The sequence below is a fragment of the Salvelinus alpinus genome, chromosome 4 (genome assembly GCF_045679555.1).
Source record: "Salvelinus alpinus chromosome 4, SLU_Salpinus.1, whole genome shotgun sequence".
NCBI lineage: Eukaryota > Metazoa > Chordata > Actinopteri > Salmoniformes > Salmonidae > Salvelinus > Salvelinus alpinus.
In genome coordinates this window covers 29,860,075-29,879,290 of record NC_092089.1, presented here as the reverse complement: position 1 = coordinate 29,879,290, position 19,216 = coordinate 29,860,075, and the positions used below count along the sequence as shown (strand labels likewise).

Sequence of the window (19,216 nt, the reverse complement as noted above, 5' to 3'; positions counted from 1 at the left end):
TGTTCTGTGAGCTTGTGTGGCCTACCACTTCGCGTCTGAGCCGTTGTTGCTCCTAGATGTTACCGCTTCACAATAACAGCACTTACAGTTGACCGGGGCAGAAATGTGTGCAGGTGACGAACTGACTTGTTGGAAAGGTGGCATCCTATGACGGTGCCACGTTGAAAGTCACTCAGCTTGTCAATAAGGCTATTCTACTGCCAATGTTTGTCTATGGAGAGTGCATGGCCATGGGCTCCATTTTCCACACCTGTCAGCAATGGGTGTGGCTGAATCCACTAATTTGAAGGGGTGTCCACATACTTTTGTATATATAGTGTAGTTCTACCTGGAAACAAAAAGGGTTCTCCTATGGGGACAGCCGAAGAACCCTTTTGGTACCATTTTTTCTAAGAGTAACTATGGCCTCTTCTCCTCTTTCTCCCTCTCTCCCTCCCTGTACCTCTCTTCCTGTGTTGCTGCCAGCTTCTCTCCCTCTCTGTCTTCCTATGCACTCAGCTTGTTTTTCTTCTTGCCTCTGCCTCCCTACCCTCCTTCTCTTCCTTGTTTCTCTCTCTTCCCCCCGTCTGTTGCTGTCTGGCTTGCTCCTGACTTGCTCTGCCTCCCTCCCTCTCTATTCCACTCTACCCTGCCTCTCTCTCTCCGTCTCTGTTGTTCCCCATCTCTTTCTCTGCTCTCTGTTCAGTGGTGCAACATGAGGCAGTCTGTGGCTATCTGTCTGTTTGGACTCTCAGCTCTGCTCCACGGTGAGTGACTTTCATTCCCTCTCTCTCTCTCTCTGTGTGAGTGTTGTGTATGTGTTTCTACGTGTACGTACAATATGTGCAAGTCCATTGATATTTGAGAACTCAACCACACAGTTCCAGCTGCATAGCAGAGAGAGAAGAGAGGAGAGGGAAAGGAACAGAGAGGGAGAAGAGGAGCAGGAATAGAGACAAGGGAGAGGAATGATCACAGAGCTTACAGGTTAGGATGCTGTTCATCACAGTTGTAAAATCCAACCCTCCTGTCTGTTTTAATCCGTTGTTGGTTGATCTGTTCCTCTCTGCACCAGCAGCAGTGTCTTAGATGGCTAACATCTTGTGACTGTATATTGATTTTGTACCATCTTGTGACTGCATATTGATATGGTACCACCTGGAATGCTCTTTCTGTGGGGTGATATTCACCAGAGTAATGCAATACATTGCAATACAACACAACAAATGAATCTCCACAAAGGCTGTTTACAAGCATTGTGGTACATAATAGCATATTACATACAAGCGCAACATGATGTTATAAAGACTGTACTCTACTGTATGTGGGTCTACATTACATTCACTAGTTTTATATATTTTTTAATTCCTTTCTTTTACTTTTAGATTTGTGTGTATTGTTGTGAATTGTTAGATACTACTGCACTACACGCTACACCTGCAATAACATTTGCTAAATATGTGTATGTGACAAATAACATTAGATTTTCAGTTAGACATTGCTACCGAATTTCATCAACTGCACAGATACATTAAGTCTGATACAGTTGTGAAACAGGAATGAGTGAAGTCAGTCCACGATGGAGCTGCTAGAAGTGAGGTTCCTGGTCCTCCTGTCTGTCTGTCTGTCTGTCTGAGTGGAGGGTTTTAGTGTTTAATGCGTCACTATTTCCAGTGTGGAATAGATCAGACGTTTTAACGGCCACAGAAAGACTAGTCAATCCCTTTAAAGGTAGAGTCAGCGGAATGACATTGCACAAGCAGCACCGCAGATATTACGATGAGCAAGATGCAAGACTTTGCTCTCACAGTCACACACAGTATCTGCTTTTGTGCACAGGTTCGCTTCACGCTATTACAACGTGGTAGCCACTGGACCAAAAGAGGGGTTTAGCCTCACTCTCCAACATTCTTAGTTGTTGCGGAAATTGACCCACGATCCTGTTTACTTTGTTCAGCTACGTCATATTGCTGACTCTACCTTGAACAATTAATGGGCCTGTCTAGATACTATCTCCCTCTCTTCAGTCTCTCTCCTCTTGATTATCCTCTTTCTCCCTCTCTTCACTCTCTCTCTTCTTGATTCTCCTCATTCTCCTTCTCTCGCCTCATCTTTCTCCCTCTCTTCACTCTCTCCTCTTGATTCTCCTCTTTCACCCTCTCTTCACGTCCCCGCCCCCTGCCTCCTCCAGTCATCTATAAATCTCTGTACTCGTTTTCAAAGCAGCTTTGTTTAAAACGATTTGAAACCGTTCCATTCAGATCTCTTCTTTTTTTTGTGTATTTCTTCTCATCATGTTTTTATTATTCTCACTCGCTTCTGGATTCATATTTTCTTCTCCTACAGCTCATCTCTTCCCCGTTTTAGATATTCTTCCTCTCTATCTGTGCAATCATATCACTTTCGTTCTACTCCTTTCTCTATATATTTCTCTCTCTCATTTTTCCAGGGGTGCAAATTTCACTGGGGACGGAGGGGTAATGACACCCCTACATTCTGAAAATGCATTTTTGTCCCCCCCAGTTTTATCATTGCACTGTGATACGAAAAACAGCATCTGTGTGCTTTAGGACTATGCGGACACCTTAGAGCAGTTGGGTAGGCTGTTTGGAGGTTTAAGACAGCTGGATTTAGGACCACGCGGACACCACAGAGCAGGCGGACAGGCTGTGTGAAGGCCAAGCTTCTGAAAGGCTGGATGGACCAGCACGGGAAAGTTGAACAGAGGCAGATGCTGTCAGTCCATATGTGTTGCGCTCTTTCTCCGAGTTGTAAAAGCAAGCAGAGCAGAAACTGGCTACTCTTTACTCTTGACTTATGTACAGTTGAAGTCGGAAGTTTACATACACGTTAGCCAAATACATTTAAACTCAGTTTTTCACAATTCCTGGCATTTAATCCTAGTAAAAAATTCCTGTCTTAGGTCAGTTAGGATCACCACTTTATTTTGAGAATGTGAAATGTCAGAATGATAGTAGAGAGAATGAGTTATTTCAGCTTTTATTTCTTTCATCACATTCCCAGTGGGTCAGAAGTTTACATACACCCAATTAGTATTTGGTAGCATTGCCTTTAAATTGTTTAACTTGGGTCAAATGTTTCGGGTAGCCTTCCACAAGCTTCCCACAATAAGTTGGGTGAATTTTGTCCCATTCCCCCTGACAGAGCTGGTGTAACTGAGTCAGGTTTGTAGGCCTCCTTGCTCGCACACACCTTTTCAGTTCTGCCCCCCAAATTTTCTATAGGATGAGGTCAGGGCTTTGTGATGGCCACCCCAAAACCTTGACTTTGTTGTCAAAGGCCATTTTGTCACAACATTGGAAGTATGCTTGGGGTCATTGTCCATTTGGAAGACCCATTTGCGACCAAGCTTTAACTTCCTGACTGAGGTCTTGAGCTGTTGCTTCAATATATCCACATAATTTCCCCTTCCTCATGATGCCATCTATTTTGTGAAGTGCACCAGTCCCTCCTGCAGCAAAGCACACCCACAACATGATGCTGCCACCCCCGTGCTTCACGGTTGGGATGGTGTTCTTCGGCTTGCAAGCCTCCACCTTTTTCCTCCAAACATAACGATGGTCATTATGGCCAAAAATATATATTTTTGTTTCATCAGACCAGAGGACATTTCTCCAAAAAGTACGATCTTTGTCCCCATGTGTAGTTGCAAACCGTAGTCTGGCTTTTTTATGGCAGTTTTGGAGCAGTGACTTCTTCCTTGCTGAGCGGCCTTTCAGGTTATGTTGATATAGAACTTGTTTTACTGTAGATATAGATACTTCTGTACCTGTTTTCTCCAGCATCTTCACAAGGTCCTTTGCTGTTGTTCTGGGATTGATTTGCATTTTTCGCACCAAAGTGCGTTCATCTCTAGGAGACAGAATGCGTCTTCTTCCTGAGCGGTATGGCGGCTGCGTGGTCCCATGGTGTTAGTACTTGCGTACTATTGTTTGTACAGATGAACGTGGTACCTTCAGGCGTTTGGAAATTGCTCCCAAGGATAAATCAGACTTGCGGAGGTATACAAAAGTTTTAGCTTAGCTGATTTCATTTGATTTTCCCATGATGTCAAGCAAAGAGACACTGAGTTTGTAGGTAGGCCTTGAAATACATCTACAGGTACACCTCCAATTGACTCAAATTATGTCAATTAGCCAATCAGAAGCTTCTAAAGCCATGACATAATTTTATGGAATTTTCCAAGCTGTTTAAAGGCACAGTCAACTTAGTGTATGTAAACTTCTGACTAACTGGAATTGTGATACAGTGAATTATAAGTGAAATAATCTGTCTGTAAACAATTGTTGGAAAAATTACTTGCGTCATGCACAAAGTAGATGTAATAACCGACTTGCCAAAACAATAGTTTGTTAACAAGAAATTTGTGGAGTGGTTGAAAAACAAGTTTTAATGACTCCAACCTAAGTGTATGTAAACTTCAGACTTATATACAGTGGGGAGAACAAGTATTTGATACACTGCCGATTTTGCAGGTTTTACTACTTACAAAGCATGTAGAGGTCTGTAATTTTAATCATAGTGTGAGAGACGGAATCTAAAACAAAAATCCAGAAAATCACATTGTATGATTTTTAAGTAATTAATTTGCATTTTATTGCATGACATAAGTATTTGATCACCTACCAACCAGTAAGAATTCCGGCTCTCACAGACCTGTTAGTTTTTCTTTAAGAAGCCCTCCTGTTCTCCACTCATTACCTGTATTAACTGCACCTGTTTGAACTCGTTACCTATATAAAAGACACCTGTCCACACACTCAATCAAACACACTCCAACCTCTCCACAATGGCCAAGACCAGAGAGCTGTGTAAGAACATCAGGGGTAAAATTGTAGACCTGCACAAGGCTGGGATGGGCTACAGGACAATAGGCAAGCAGCTTGGTGAGAAGGCAACAACTGTTGGCGCAATTATTAGAAAATGGAAGAAGTTCAAGATGACGGTCAATCACCCTCGGTCTGGGGCTCCATGCAAGATCTCACCTCGTGGGGCATCAATGATCATGAGGAAGGTGAGGGATCAGCCCAGAACTACACGGCAGGACCTGGTCAATGACCTGAAGAGAGCTGGGTCCACAGTCTCAACGAAAACCATTAGTAACACACTACGCCGTCATGGATTAAAATCCTGCAGCGCACGCAAGGTCCCCCTGCTCAAGCCAGCGCATGTCCAGGCCCGTCTGAAGTTTGCCAATGACCATCTGGATGATCCAGAGGAGGAATGGGAGAAGGTCATGTGGTCTGATGAGACAAAAATAGAGCTTTTTGGTCTAAACTCCACTCGCCGTGTTTGGAGGAAGAAGAAGGATGAGTACAACCCCAAGAACACCATCCCAACCGTGAAGCATGGAGGTGGAAACATAATTCTTTGGGGATGCTTTTCTGCAAAGGGGACAGGACGACTGCACCGTATTGAGGGGAGGATGGATGGGGCCATGTATCGCGAGATCTTGGCCAACAACCTCCTTCCCTCAGTAAGAGCATTGAAGATGGGTCGTGGCTGGGTCTTCCAGCATGACAACGACCCGAAACACACAGCCAGGGCAACTAAGGAGTGGCTCCGTAAGAAGCATCTCAAGGTCCTGGAGTGGCCTAGCCAGTCTCCAGACCTGAACCCAATAGAAAATCTTTGGAGGGAGCTGAAAGTCAGTATTGCCCAGCGACAGCCCCGAAACCTGAAGGATCTGGAGAAGGTCTGTATGGAGGAGTGGGCCAAAATCCCTGCTGCAGTGTGTGCAAACCTGGTCAAGAACTACAGGAAACGTATGATCTCTGTAATTGCAAACAAAGGTTTCTGTACCAAATATTAAGTTCTGCTTTTCTGATGTATCAAATACTTATGTCATGCAATAAAATGCTAATTAATTACTTAAAAATCATACAATGTGATTTTCTGGATTTTTGTTTTAGATTCCGTCTCTCACAGTTGAAGTGTACCTATGATAAAAATTACAGACCTCTACATGCTTTGTAAGTAGGAAAACCTGCAAAATCGGCAGTGTCTCAAGTACTTGTTCTCCCCACTGTATATATACACTACATGACCAAAAGTATGTGGACACCTGCTTGTTGAACATCTCATTCCAAAGTCCCCCCCCACCAAAGTTTCACCTCTGCATTTTCCCCTTTGTCTGCAGGAATGTAGCTGTCTCTTTGTAACTGTCCATTCTGTCTGCAGGAATGTAGCTGTCTCTTTGTAACTGTCCATTTGTCTCCTCTGTCTTCCTATTTTTTCCCTCTCGTCATTGCCCTCTCTCTCTCCCACTCACCTCCCTCATCCCTTTCCCTCCTTTCTACTCCTTATCCCCCTCCCCCTCTCTCTCCCTCCCCCTCTCTCAGTGTCTGAGCAGGGTCCCCACCAGCGTAATCTATTGAGGGAGCTACTGAGGGACTATAACCGTATGGAGAGACCTGTTGCCAACGACTCTCTACCACTCACTGTCCGATTCTCCTACACTCTCTTACAAGTCATGAATGTGGTACGCTACCATGTTCTCTTGCACACACACACACACACACACACACACACACACACACACACACACACACACACACACACACTAATTTAACTGTCTTCATCTTATTCCAGGATGAGAAAAACCAGATCCTCACCACTAATGCCTGGCTTCAGATGGTGAGGATGACCCTGCATGTGTGTCCATGCCCGCTAGTGTGTGTGTGTGTGTGTGTGTGGCTCCCTGGCTGCGTTTAGACAGGCAGCACAATTCTGATATTTCTTTCACTTATTGGTATTTTGCTCTGAAAAAGATCTGATGTGAAAAGATCTGATGTGATTGTGGAAAAATATACCAATTAGTGGAAAAATATCAGAATTGGTCTGCCTGTGTAAACACAGCCTCTGTAACCTTAATCATTTATTGACTGGATTTGTATAGCAATGGTTTGACCACTACCTTCAGTGGAACCAGTCAGAGTACCCAGGAGTGAAAACCCTTCGCTTCACTACTGACCAGGTCTGGATACCTGATATACTACTGTACAACAGGTGTGTAGGACAGACACACACACACACACACACACACACACACACACACACACACACACACACACACACACACACACACACACACACACACACACACACACACACACACTGATCTTGCTGATCTTTCTTTTTTGTCCTTCTCAGTGCCCATGATAAGTTTGATGCCACCTTTAAGAGCTATGTGCTGGTCAACTCCAGTGGATTCTGTGAGTACCTACCTCCAGGTAAGTCTAGAGATCAACCTTTCTCTCTTTTTATTCTTCCCTGACCTTCCCCTCTCTCATCATAGTTTAACATAGATATAGGGGAGAGTGGGGTAAGTTGAGACAAGGAGTAAGTTGAGCCACACTGGTTTCTAATAAATCATACACAACATTTATAATTTGATCAAATATTTAGGAAGATGTCATTTCAAGGAGTCTGTGAAGGAAGAAACTACATGGAAAAAGTGGTAAGCAAGTTAGGTCCAAAAAAAGTCTTTTCACCAAGTCAAACAAATGTATTGTGTTAGAGGTTTCATGATGCTTATGTCTAAACCAAAGTAGATCATTTTAAAGATTGTTCTATACATCAGTTGGGGTCTCTATAACCTTCAATATGAGGTCCTAAACCGAGTATGAAAGGGCATCCTTGTAGCTGAGCTAATATAATCCAAATGTTTACCTTTTGGGTAAGTCGGGCCAATGGCCATGCGCTAAATTGAGCCTTTTTTTGGACAAGCTGTGTTTTCTAAACTGTAGTGTTTACATGAATTCTGATTATTTCCAGCGATACACAACATCCTGAAAATATGTAGATATCTTTATTAGAAAGAATACTATGTTTCCTTTGATGCTGAATGTAACAAATGGCTCAACTTACCCCACTCTCCCCTACTGGTAATGCACTTCTCTCTCAATCTCTCTTTTAATTTCTCCCCCTTTCCCTTCTCTCACTCCCTCTCCCCGCACATCTCTCACAACCCCCCTCTCTTCCTGTCCCAGGTATTTTCAGCAGTGCGTGTGAAGTGGACGTGCGTTGGTTTCCCTTTGACGTCCAGCACTGTGAGCTGAAGTTTGGCTCGTGGACGTTTGACGGCTGGCTGCTGGACCTCCAGATGCAGGAGGCTGACCTGTCAGGATACATGTCCAATGGAGAGTGGGAACTGCTGGGTGAGAGAGCTCTGTCTGCCCCTGACCCTGGTTGTCCCTCCTCCTTTACCCTCCCCTTTCTTTTCCATCCCTCTTGTATCTCTCTCTCCTTCATATTACTTTCTAATCTCTCACTCCCTCTTTCCTCCCCCCTCTTGTAGGTGTACCAGGTGATCGTCATGAGATATTTTATGAGTGCTGTACAGAGCCCTACTCTGACGTGACCTTTGTTGTGACCCTACGACGGAGAACTCTGTTCTACGCTCTCAACCTCCTCGTCCCCTGTGTTCTCATCTCCTCCTTGACACTGCTGGTGTTCCTACTGCCAGCCCAATCGGGGGAGAAGATCGGTCTGGGTGAGGAGAGGGGGAGGGAGAGGGGGAGAGGAGAAGGGAGAAGGAAGAGGGAGAGGCGTAGGACAGGGGGGGAGAAGAGGAGTATAAAAGGGAGAAGGGATGGAGACAGGAGAGATGTTGGAGGTGAAAAGGGGAGGTCTGAGGCGCTGGAAAGTGTAAAATATGATGAAAAGAGGGAAGATGATGAAGTGTAAGGGAAGATGATGAAGTGTAAGGGAAGATGATGAAGTGTAAGGGAAGATTATGAGGTGTAAGATGATGAGGTGTAAGGGAAGATGATGAAGTGTAAGGGAAGATGATGAGGTGTAAGATGATGAGGTGTAAGGGAAGATGATGAGGTGTAAGGGAAAGATAGAAGAGAAAGAAATGATAGTTCAGAGTGATGAAAAATAAATCAGGTGTTAGAGATGGAGAGATGAGATATTGGTCCTGCTGTATGACTCTCTCTTTCTCTCTCTCTGTCTGTCTCCGTACCTGCCCTTTCTTTTATTGTTTCTCTGTCAGTATTTCTGAAGCGGTCCAAGAAAACCTCAAGTGATTTTTAGAATCAGAAAGCGGGAGAGAGATGGAGGGAGAGAAGGGGGAAGGGGAGGGACAGAGACAGAGACAGGGGAGAGATGAATGGGTGGGGTGAGTTGGCAAAGAGATGGAGAATTGTACTCCCCACAAGTATTGCTGTGTTTCCCAGTGTAATAATATCCTCTCTCTCCAGGCATAACAATTCTTCTCTCTCAGACCTTCTTCATGTTGCTGGTGGCTGAGATTATGCCAGCTACCTCAGACTGCATTCCACTGATAGGTCAGTGAATGTGTGTGTGTATGTGTGGGTGTGTGTCTCTGTATAAGTGTACTATAATACTGTGTCTCCATTCTAGGTCAGTATTTTGTGAGTACCATGGTTACCGTAGGGATGTCAGTGGTGGCGACTGTAGTTGTACTTCAGTACCATCACCACGACCCCAACAGTGGAGACATGCCTCAATGGGTGAGGCTCTCTGTCTGTCTACTGATTCTGAAGTGTGTCTGTGACTGTCTCTCTCATATATGTGAATGTCTGGACCTTGTGTGCGTCCTGTCCTTTTCTATCAGGTGCAGTTTGTCCTTTTCTATCAGGTGCAGTTTGTTCTGCTGCAGTACATTCCCTGGTTCCTCTTATCCACTTACTTTACAGTGCATTCGGAAAGTATTCAGACCCCTTGACTTTTTCCACATTTTGTTACGTTACAGCCTTATTATAAAATTGATTAAATCGTTTCCCCCCCCATCAATCTACACACAATACCCCATAATGACAAAGCAAAAACAGGTTTTTAGAAATGTTTGCAAATGTGTGTATATATATATATCAAAAATTAAATATCACATTTACATAAGTATTCAGACTCTTTACTCAGTACAATGTTGAAGCACCTTTATCAGCAATTACAGCCTTGGGTCTTCTTGGGTATGATACTACAAGCTTGCACACCTGTATTTGGGAAGTTTCTCTCATTCTTCTCTGCAGATCCTCTCAAGCTCTGTCAGGTTGGATGGGGAGCGTCGCTGCACAACTATTTTCAGGTGTCTCCAAAGATGTTCGATCGGGTTCAAGTCCGGGCTCTGGCTGGGCCACTCAAGGACATTCAGAGACTTGTCCTGAAGTCACTCCTATGTTGCCTTGGCTGTGTGCTTAGGGTCATTGTCCCGTTGGAAGGCGAACCTTTGCCCCAGTCTGAGGTCCTGAGCACTCTGGAGCAGGTTTTCATCAAGGATATCTCTGTACTTTGCTCTGTTCATCTTTCCCTCGATCCTGACTAGTCTCCCAGTTCCTGCCTCTGAAAAACACCCCCACATCATGATGCTGCCACCGCCATGCTTCAATGTAGGGATGGTACCAGGTTTCCTCCAGACGTGAGGCTTGGCATTCAGGCCAAAGAGTTCAATCTTGGTTTCATCAGACCAGAGAATATTGTTTCTCATGGTCTGAGAGTCCTTTGGGTGCTTTTTGGCAAATTCCAAGCGGACTGTCGTGTGCGTTTTACTGAGTGGCTTCGTCTGGCCACTCTACTGTAAAGGCCTGATTGGTGCTGTAGAGATGGTTGTCCTTCTGGAGTATTATCCCATCTCCACAGAGGAACTCTGGAGCTCTGTCAGAGTGACAATCGGGCTCTTGGTCACCTCCCTGACCAAGGCCCTTCTCCCCCGATTGCTCAGTTTGGCCGGGCGCAACTTGGTGGTTCCAAACTTCTTCCATTTAAGAATGATGGAGGCCACTGTGTTCTTGGGGACCTTCAATGCTGCAGAAATGTTTTGGTACCCATCCCCAGATCTGTGTTTGACACAATCCTGTCTCAGAGCTCTACGGACAATTCCTACGATCTCATGGCTTGGTTTTTACCCTGGACCTTATATAGACAGGTGTGTGCCTTTCCAAATCATGTCAAATCAATTGAATTTACCACAGGTGGATTCCAAACAAGTTGTAGAAACATTTCAAGAATGATCAATGGAAACAGGGATGCACCTGAGCTCAATTTTTTCGTCTCATAACAAAGGGTCTGAATACTTATGTAAATAAGTTCAAACATTTCAAACATTTCTAAATACCCTGTTTTCGCTTTGTCATTATGGGATATTTTGTGTAGATTGATGAGGAAAAATGTTTTTTTAATCCATTTTAGAATAAGGCTGTAATGTAACAAAATGTGGAAAAAGGAAAGGGGTCTGAATACTTTCCAAATGCATTGTATTCTGTGTGTGTGTGTCCTGTCCCTCTCTCAGTTGGTTCTGCCACAGAAGGTCCCTGGCTCCTCTTACTTACTTACTGTGTGTGTGTGTCTCAGGTTGAGTTGGTTCTACTCCAGTGGGTTCCCTGGTTTCTGAGGATGAAGTGTCCAGAAGAGTGGGGTGAGCTCACACCCCACCACAGCCCCTCCAACCCCCAGACCAAGACCTGCTCCTCTGCCCCCACCACCACCACCCCAGCCCCCTTAACCTTCCCCCAGAGCCTCACCTCTCTGCAGGCCAGTCTAAGCCAGCTCAGCCAGCCCCTACCACACCCACCTTCCAACCCTACCCTCCAGTCCTATCCCAACTATAATCCAAACCCCCAGCCTAATATTCACCTTAACCCAAATCGATATCCCCAGCCCCTTCTTAACCTACACCCCAATCTCCCCTCCATCCCCCACGCTCAGCCCAATGGACACCTGCCATACATGGGCTTCCAGAGTCCTCCTGAACCTGACCCTGCTGTCACCTGGAGAGGAGGAGGAGGAGGAGGAGGAGGAGGAGAAGAAAGAAGGGGTTCTGACACCCGCATCCTCCACCACCACCCACCCTCCTCCACAACGTTGGGTAGCCCCCCGCCACAACCCCCCACATCTCCAGACCCTGACCCCTCATCCTCAGGTTCCAGCTGTGTAGAGGATGGGGCTGGGGCAAGTGGAGTGGGTACTTGCCATGCCCAGGCCAGGGTGTTCCAGGCTGGGGAAGCAGAGGCCCAGCTCCAGGCCCTGCTGGCGGAGGTGCGGTTTCTGGCCGAGGGTCTCCGTGAGCAGGACCGCAGGGTGAGCGTGGCGGAGAAGTGGCAGTTTGCAGCAGTGGTCATCGACCGTCTGTGTCTGGTGGGGTTCAGTGTGTTCAACATCATCTGTACCATCGCCATCCTCATGGCCGCACCCAACTTTGCAGAGGCCGCCTCCAAGGACTTCTTCTGAGAAGGAGCCCCGCTGCTTCTAAATCGTTGCCACCACCCCCCCCCAAAAAAATTGAAAAAACCTATATCCATATTTCTGCCAAGATGCGCTTTTAAGATCATATTGACAAGTTACAACGTATATTTAGTGCATTTGAGGCATTCAGAGTCTTTGGGGATTTTCATTTGGGGTAAATGGAGATTGGCAAACCCATGCTTAAGCTTATTTAAAGCTGCTATGCTGCATCAGTTTGGCTACAGGTTATAATTCCTTTAAAGAGACATTTTGTAGAATGTCCTTTTAAAAAGTCACCAGAAGTGACCCTCTAACAGTCCTAAAACATATTAAAAAACGTCCCGGGGGAGCATGCCCCCGGACCCCCCAGAAAGGGAGTGGGAGACTATGGAGCAATTTCAGTGGGAACGTAAATTGTATTTGAATTCCATAATTTAGAATTTGTATTATGATATTAAATTTAAATGCTGTGCAATTGCTTTGCATTTCTTCTGTCTTCCGGGTCTTCATGCCCAGTTCGGCTAATGGAGGGAGTTATGTGTCAAATCCTTCACTGATGATGATGTTATTGTCCTTTGGCCATGTGTTAATGAATGTGATATGTGTGATGATGGGAACTGGACAGAGAGGGGTCAGAAGTCATATTGGGCTGGCACCAGGTTCTGTGGCTTCAGCTCAGCTCAGCACTGCTTCAAACAAAAGAACCATACACACACACGAATACTAATAAATAAAACATAACTGGTTGACAGACTGTCTGGAGGAACTACAATAGGTGTCAGTCTAGGTTTTGCATCTCAAAATAAATGATCTTATTTTCGACTTTTCTATGTCTTTTCTGGACGGTCTCCCTCCGATCGTTGAGTAGTTAACAGGGACGCAGAGGGAGAGAGAGGCAGAGAGAAAATGCAGAAAGAGAGATATTCACAGAGAGAGTCAGTGATGTATGGTGAGATGGAAAAAAGAGAGAGGGGGAGGAGGGGAGACATGCAGAGAGAGATAAGGAAGGGGGGGTAGATAAAAGTGCTGACAAAGAAAACGGTAAAGACACAGGGTTTAATTACTGAAGGAGGGTGATTGGTGGCTAGTTCTCTCTCTGACGGCAGGACTAAACAGCTTCACTGTAGAGTAATGGGAGAGATACATACACACGGATGTGCTCTCAAATGTGCACATACAAACGCATGCGCGCGCACACACACACCAGTGGAGGCTGGTGGGAGGAACTAGTTGGGGACGGGTTCATTGTAATGTCTGGAATGGAATAATGAAATGGAGTCAAACGTGGTGTCCATATGTTTTATGTGATTGATACTGTTCCATTGATTCCTTTCCAGCCATTACAATGAGCCTGTCATCCTATAGCTCCTCACACAAGCCTCCTTTGACACACACACACACACACACACACACACACACACTGAGTCTTTGGTCAATAAGGAGTCACCATCTGACTGTCCAATGGATAATTGTCTTACCACTCTCATTAAAGGGATTGGGAGCAAGAGAGAGAGAAAGAGAGAGCGAGAGCAGCTGGGGGTTGTGATATGTCCATTCTGATTTAAGATGCGAGAGAAACAGAGAAAGAGTGTGTGAGAGAGGTATCGCAGATTAGAGGGAGAGATAGTAGGGACATGATTGACAAGTGATGCAGCCTATGAGGCAGGATGATCCATTGAGTAAACAGACATCAAAAGTAAGCATGTTGGAGATTCCGTTCCCAATTCTATCAGTTAATCACAATTCCATGTCACAGATAAAGGAAAGGGGAAAGGGGGATGCCTAGTCAGTTGTACAACTGAATGCATTCAACTGAAAGGTTGAATCAGAGAGGTGCTGCCATAATCAACATCCACGTCTTCGGCGCCCGGGGAACAGTGGGTTAACTGCCTTGCTCAGGGGCAGAACAACAGATTTTTACCTTGTCAGCTCGGGGATTCGATCCAACAACCACTAGGCTACCTGCCGCCCCAGGAAAACCCCATTGTATTTTAAAACTGGTGTGGTGTTGCCTCAACATCCAATGAAAACATCCACCAGAGGATATTGAATCAGGTGTGTTACTGCTTGGCTGGAGCAAAAGCCTGCACCCATACCGGCCCTCTGTTAGAATACTGGCCAGTCCTGTTCTATAGGAAGTGACCTAGTGTTTCTCAGTGAAAGAGAGACCTCTGCAGGTCGTTGTAAGCACTGCAGCTTCTTCAGACACATGGACCAGTGTAGCAACTGAACCAGACACACATCTAAACTAACACCATACATATATCAATACATACAGGGATGGAATTTAAGGATCTGGGCACTGGTCAGCCGAGCAGGTGGACAGCCATTTTTACTAGCCCAGTTCCAAAATCTTTGCTATGGGATATTAGAAAAGGCAAAGATTAAAGTGCTAGTTTGGCACATTTTCTACTATACTGATCTGAAAAGTACTAGCCATGGACTAGCTTAATTTCCATTTCTGAACACATACCAACACCATAGACAGAGAGCAAGCAGCAGTGAGATTGGTCACTGACATGCCTCAAACTGACCACCCTCTACTGTAGGATGTCCTACAGGGAGAGACAGCACTGGCAGAGTCCTCCGCGAGCAGAATGAACTGTCCAGCATCAATGCAAGGACAAATGAACTGAAACATTTGACCATAACTACCGCTATCAGACTTTTTCATAACCAAATGTGACTTTTAAACTGTAATTCCTTGTTAGCTAGTACCTTTTTAATTGAATGTAGTATCTTGTGTTTTTTAACTGTGCATTCTACATCATTCAAACTGTGATCAAATCAAAATCATCGAAAATAACTAAGGTTACGTATGTAACCACGGTTATGTGAGCGATCCGATCACTCCAATATGGTGTCCTTCCACTCAGCAGGATACATTCTGAGTAAGAATTTCGGATTAGTCCCGTGTACCAGGTAGTGCTGCGGCTGACCCCCTTAAATAGCTTCTACGCACTACTCCCACCTTGTGTTCTTTTCGGGCCGCCGTAGATCACCAACAAGAGAATTGGAGTGACCCAATAGCTCACATAACCGTGGTTACATACATAACCTTCATTATGTAGCAGTATATTGGATCACTCCAATATGGTATCACAATACCAGATAAATCGGTGAACTAGGCCAGGCCATACAAGAGCAAAATCCCGTAGGACTGAGCTCAGGGCAGCTATTGTTGCGGTTTCCCTTCATCCCCCTCCAGGGAAGTGGGGTCAACACTCAACAAGGCCGTCCTGACCTGGTTGGCGGCAGCAACATTGACTCGATAGTACCTAGCAAAAGTGCTAGACAACGCCTGTGTCACATCTGCTCCTGCCACACCCCCTAGTGGTCATCCGGTGTCTGCTTGACCTGCAGCCATTCCCCAGAACACCATTTCTCTCTCTTTCCCCCTCCCTTTCTGTTTGTGTGATTGTGTGGTTGGAGACAGGTGTGCTGGAGTCAGAGCAGATCCCTACCAGCTGCAACTCGTTCCATTATCAAGACCTCTACAAATACTCAGTCCTGCCACTTCCACTCTACCAGATTGGTCTCTGCTCAGTAAGTTTATGCTTCTAGCCATCATTATTATTCAAGATCCTGTTACCCTGCTGTACCTGTTTCCCTGCCTGACGCTGTTTATCCTCTCACTGCAGTTTTGCCACCCTGACTCTGGCGCCTGTCTCCTGTTCCACATCTCACCACCCTGCTACCTTGTTCTGGACTCACCACACCACCACTCCCTTGGATTCCCATCCAGACCTGTTTCCTCTGTCCCAACCCAGCTCACTCCAACCTCAGCCTCCACTTCTGGTTTCCTACAACTCATCCGAGCTTCCCTGGATCTGCACTTCATCTCTCCCTGTGTACAATAAATATCTTGGTTCATTCATCCCTGTTTCCTGGTCTGAGTCTGCTCTTGGGTTCCCCTGTGCTGCTCTGCCTGACAGCCTGTGGTAGAAATTCTATAGGAAGAGAGACTGCAGATAATTTCAAACAACTTTATTATAAGATTTGCAAAAATTGAGCAGTTCAGCAATCCACTCACAGTGCACAGTTAAAAAGCCCAACAGAGTTGGCTTTCTCCTTTTACAGAAAGTACATCCTCTTATCTATGTGACAGTTAGCAGATTGCATAAACAGGGCCTGGGAACAGAGTTTACCATTCTTTGTTCCTCCCTGCAATTCCAACATAGCTACATTCCTGCTGGTCGTAAACACAGGTCACACGTTGCGGTCACACCCAAACGGCTCATAAATCTGTACGCTCAGTCACACAAGACAAGTTTGTATCAGTAAAAAACACTAGCATATAACAATGGACAATCTTTAAGTAAAAAACAGCATAGTATGTCTAATTAAACAGTATAGTATGTAATGAATATTCATTTCCTCCACACGCCCAACTGGCCAAGGGGCACTCCTTGGAGCAGGGCCCACGATGTAGCTACCCCTCTTGTTAGAGACGATTTGGACATATTTGTATAAAAGACAGAACATACTGAGCTCCATGTACATTTGTGTAATATATTAAATATGAATGTATATGATGAAATATTAGGTACGTACCTATATGATTTATATTTACCTGATTGAGATGTATTCATTTGTTGTTAGTGTAACTTAGTTTTTGACCCCCCCCCCCCCCTTGCCCATTCATTGTACTGTGCTAAGTGTGTTAGGATAATGGAAGGAAGTTGGGCCTTCGGGGGGAGTCCTAGCTAGACGCGGGAGCGGTATAGTTTTTTGACCATACAGACATACAAACAGGTCATATTATGTATTTTCCATGTCAAGTAATCTCTGCTTTAAGTTGATTGGAGAATACTTTTTTTGTTAGATATAAGAAGAATAAACCTTTTTGTTGCACCATATCCCTGGATCTCATTGAATGTTTTGGCCGTTTGGAAACCTTGAGTGTGGACTGTATGCGTACGAAACAACCCCGCTTCAAGCTAGGGCAGTGGCTATGGTAAAGAGGAAAGGAAGCCACTTCACCTCTAGTAGAATGCTTCACCACAGCGGACGGCAAAGGCCGGCCGGCCAACTGATATGCTGTAGTAGTAGTGTCTACAATCCAATGTGAGAGTCTCTGTTTCGATAGGCTCTTCCCCAGAACTCTCTGACCACAACACACAAACAGCTGATCCGACTGTCTTATTGTCTTAGTCGGTGTAACGTAAGTGTCTAGTGCCTCACCGGGCACAGCACACTTGGGGAAAATCCCAGCCCACTCACAGCCATGGGAGGTGCGTATGCAGACAAATGTAAGGGCCGCTCCACAGACAGGACCTTCGGCTAGAAAGAGGGGTTAGGCCGGAGGATAACACTCCCCTTGTCTGCACCCATTCGGAAACATTCAGCGCTCATTGAAAGAGCATGAAGTTCACTAACCCTCTTAGTAGAGGTAATGTGATAACGCTCTCGGTAGCCGATGTGAGCAACACCTTTAAACAGGTCAACATTCACAAAGTGAGTGGGGTCAGACAGATTACCAGGACATGTACTCAAAGCATGCATGGACCAACTGGCAAGTGCCTTAACTGACATTTTCAACCTCTCACTGACCGAATCTGTAATACCTACATGTTTCAAGCAGACCACCATAGTCCCTGTGCCCAAGGAAGCGAAGGTAACCTGCCTAAATGATTACCGCCCCGTAGCACTCACGTCAGTAGCCATGAAGTGCTTTGAAAGGCTGGTCATGGCTCACATCAACAGCATCCTCCCGGATACCCTAGACCCACTCCAATTTGCATACCGCCCCAACAGATCCACAGATGACGCAATCTCAATCGCACTCCACACTGCCCTTTCCCACCTGTACAAAAGGAGCACGTATGTGAGAATGCTGTTCATTGACTACAGCTCAGAGTTCAACACCATAGTGCCCACGAAGCTCATCACTAAGCTAAGGACCCTTGGTTAAACACCTCTCTCTGCAACTGGATCCTGGACTTCCTGACGGGCCACCCCCAGGTGGTAAGGCCCTTCAGGGGTGTATACTTAGTCCCCTCCTGTACTCCCTGTTCACCCATTGCATGGCCAAACACGACTCCAACACCATCATTAAGTTTGCTGACGACACAACAGTGGTAGGACAGATCACCGACAATGATGAGACAGCCTATAGGAAGGAGGCCAGAGAATTGTCAGTGTGGTGCCAGGACAGCAACCTCTCCCTCAATGTGAGCAAGACAAAGGAGCTGATTGTGGACTACAGGAAAGGCGGGCCGAACAGGCCCCCATTAACATTGACGGGGCTGTAGTGGAGCGGGTTGAGAGTTTCAAGTTCCTTGGTGTCCACATCACCAACAAACTGTCATGGTCCAAACACACCAAGACAGTCGTGAAGAGGGCACGACAAAACCTTTTCCCCCTCAGGAGACTGAAAAGATTTGGCATGGGTCCCCAGATCCTCAAAAAGTTCTACAGCTGCACCATCGAGAGCATCCTGACCGGTTGCATCACTGCCTGGTATGGTAACTGCTCGGCATCTGACCATAAGGCCCTACAAAGGGTAGTGCGTACGGCCCAGTACATCACTGGGGCCAAGCTTCCTGCCATCCAGGACCTATATATTAGGCGGTGTCAGAGGAAAGCCCATCAACTTGTCAGAGACTCCAGTCACCCAAGTCATGGATGGTTTTCTCTGCTGCCGCACGGCAAGCGGTACCAGAGTGCCAAGTCTAGGACCAAAAGGCTCCTTAACAGCTTCTACCCCCAAGCCATAAGACTGCTGAACAATTAATCAAATGGCCACAGGACTATTTACATTGACCCCCGCCTCCATTTGTTTAGTACACTGCTGCTACTCGCTGTTTATTATCTATGCATAGTCACTTCACCCCCACCTACATGTACAAATTACCTCATCTAACCTGTGCCCCCGCACACTGACTCGGTACCAGTAACCCCTGTATATAGCCTCGTTATTGTTATTTTATTGTGTTACTTTTTATTATTTTTAACTTAGTTTATTTGGTAAATATTTTCTTAACTCTTTCTTGAACTGCACTGTTGGTTAAGGGCTTGTAAGTAAGCA

At 45.6% G+C, this 19,216-nt stretch overlaps 1 protein-coding gene and 1 long non-coding RNA gene across 5 annotated transcripts; both read left to right on the top strand.

The window, feature by feature from the left end:
- Positions 1-363: 363 nt before the first annotated feature.
- On the top strand, positions 364-13,008 carry LOC139573264 (neuronal acetylcholine receptor subunit alpha-7-like). Of its 4 annotated transcripts, none has more exons than XM_071396523.1 (10): positions 364-746; positions 6,342-6,481; positions 6,592-6,636; positions 6,899-7,008; positions 7,153-7,232; positions 7,992-8,159; positions 8,300-8,494; positions 9,207-9,293; positions 9,370-9,479; positions 11,317-13,008. In XM_071396523.1, exons 1-10 carry the CDS (start codon positions 695-697, stop codon positions 12,190-12,192), a joined length of 1,863 nt encoding a protein of 620 aa, XP_071252624.1. In that variant the 5' UTR covers positions 364-694; the 3' UTR covers positions 12,193-13,008. The 4 variants fall into 4 exon arrangements, with proteins under 4 accessions (XP_071252624.1, XP_071252626.1, XP_071252625.1 ...); XM_071396525.1 differs by having other exon boundaries at positions 365-746; positions 6,353-6,481; XM_071396524.1 differs by lacking the exon at positions 364-746 and adding an exon at positions 808-966.
- A 2,250-nt stretch (positions 13,009-15,258) lies between these two features.
- Positions 15,259-16,063, top strand: LOC139572465 (uncharacterized). The gene is made up of 2 exons (XR_011674419.1): positions 15,259-15,732; positions 15,828-16,063. It is a non-coding gene; the product is annotated as an uncharacterized lncRNA (long non-coding RNA).
- Positions 16,064-19,216: the final 3,153 nt, after the last annotated feature.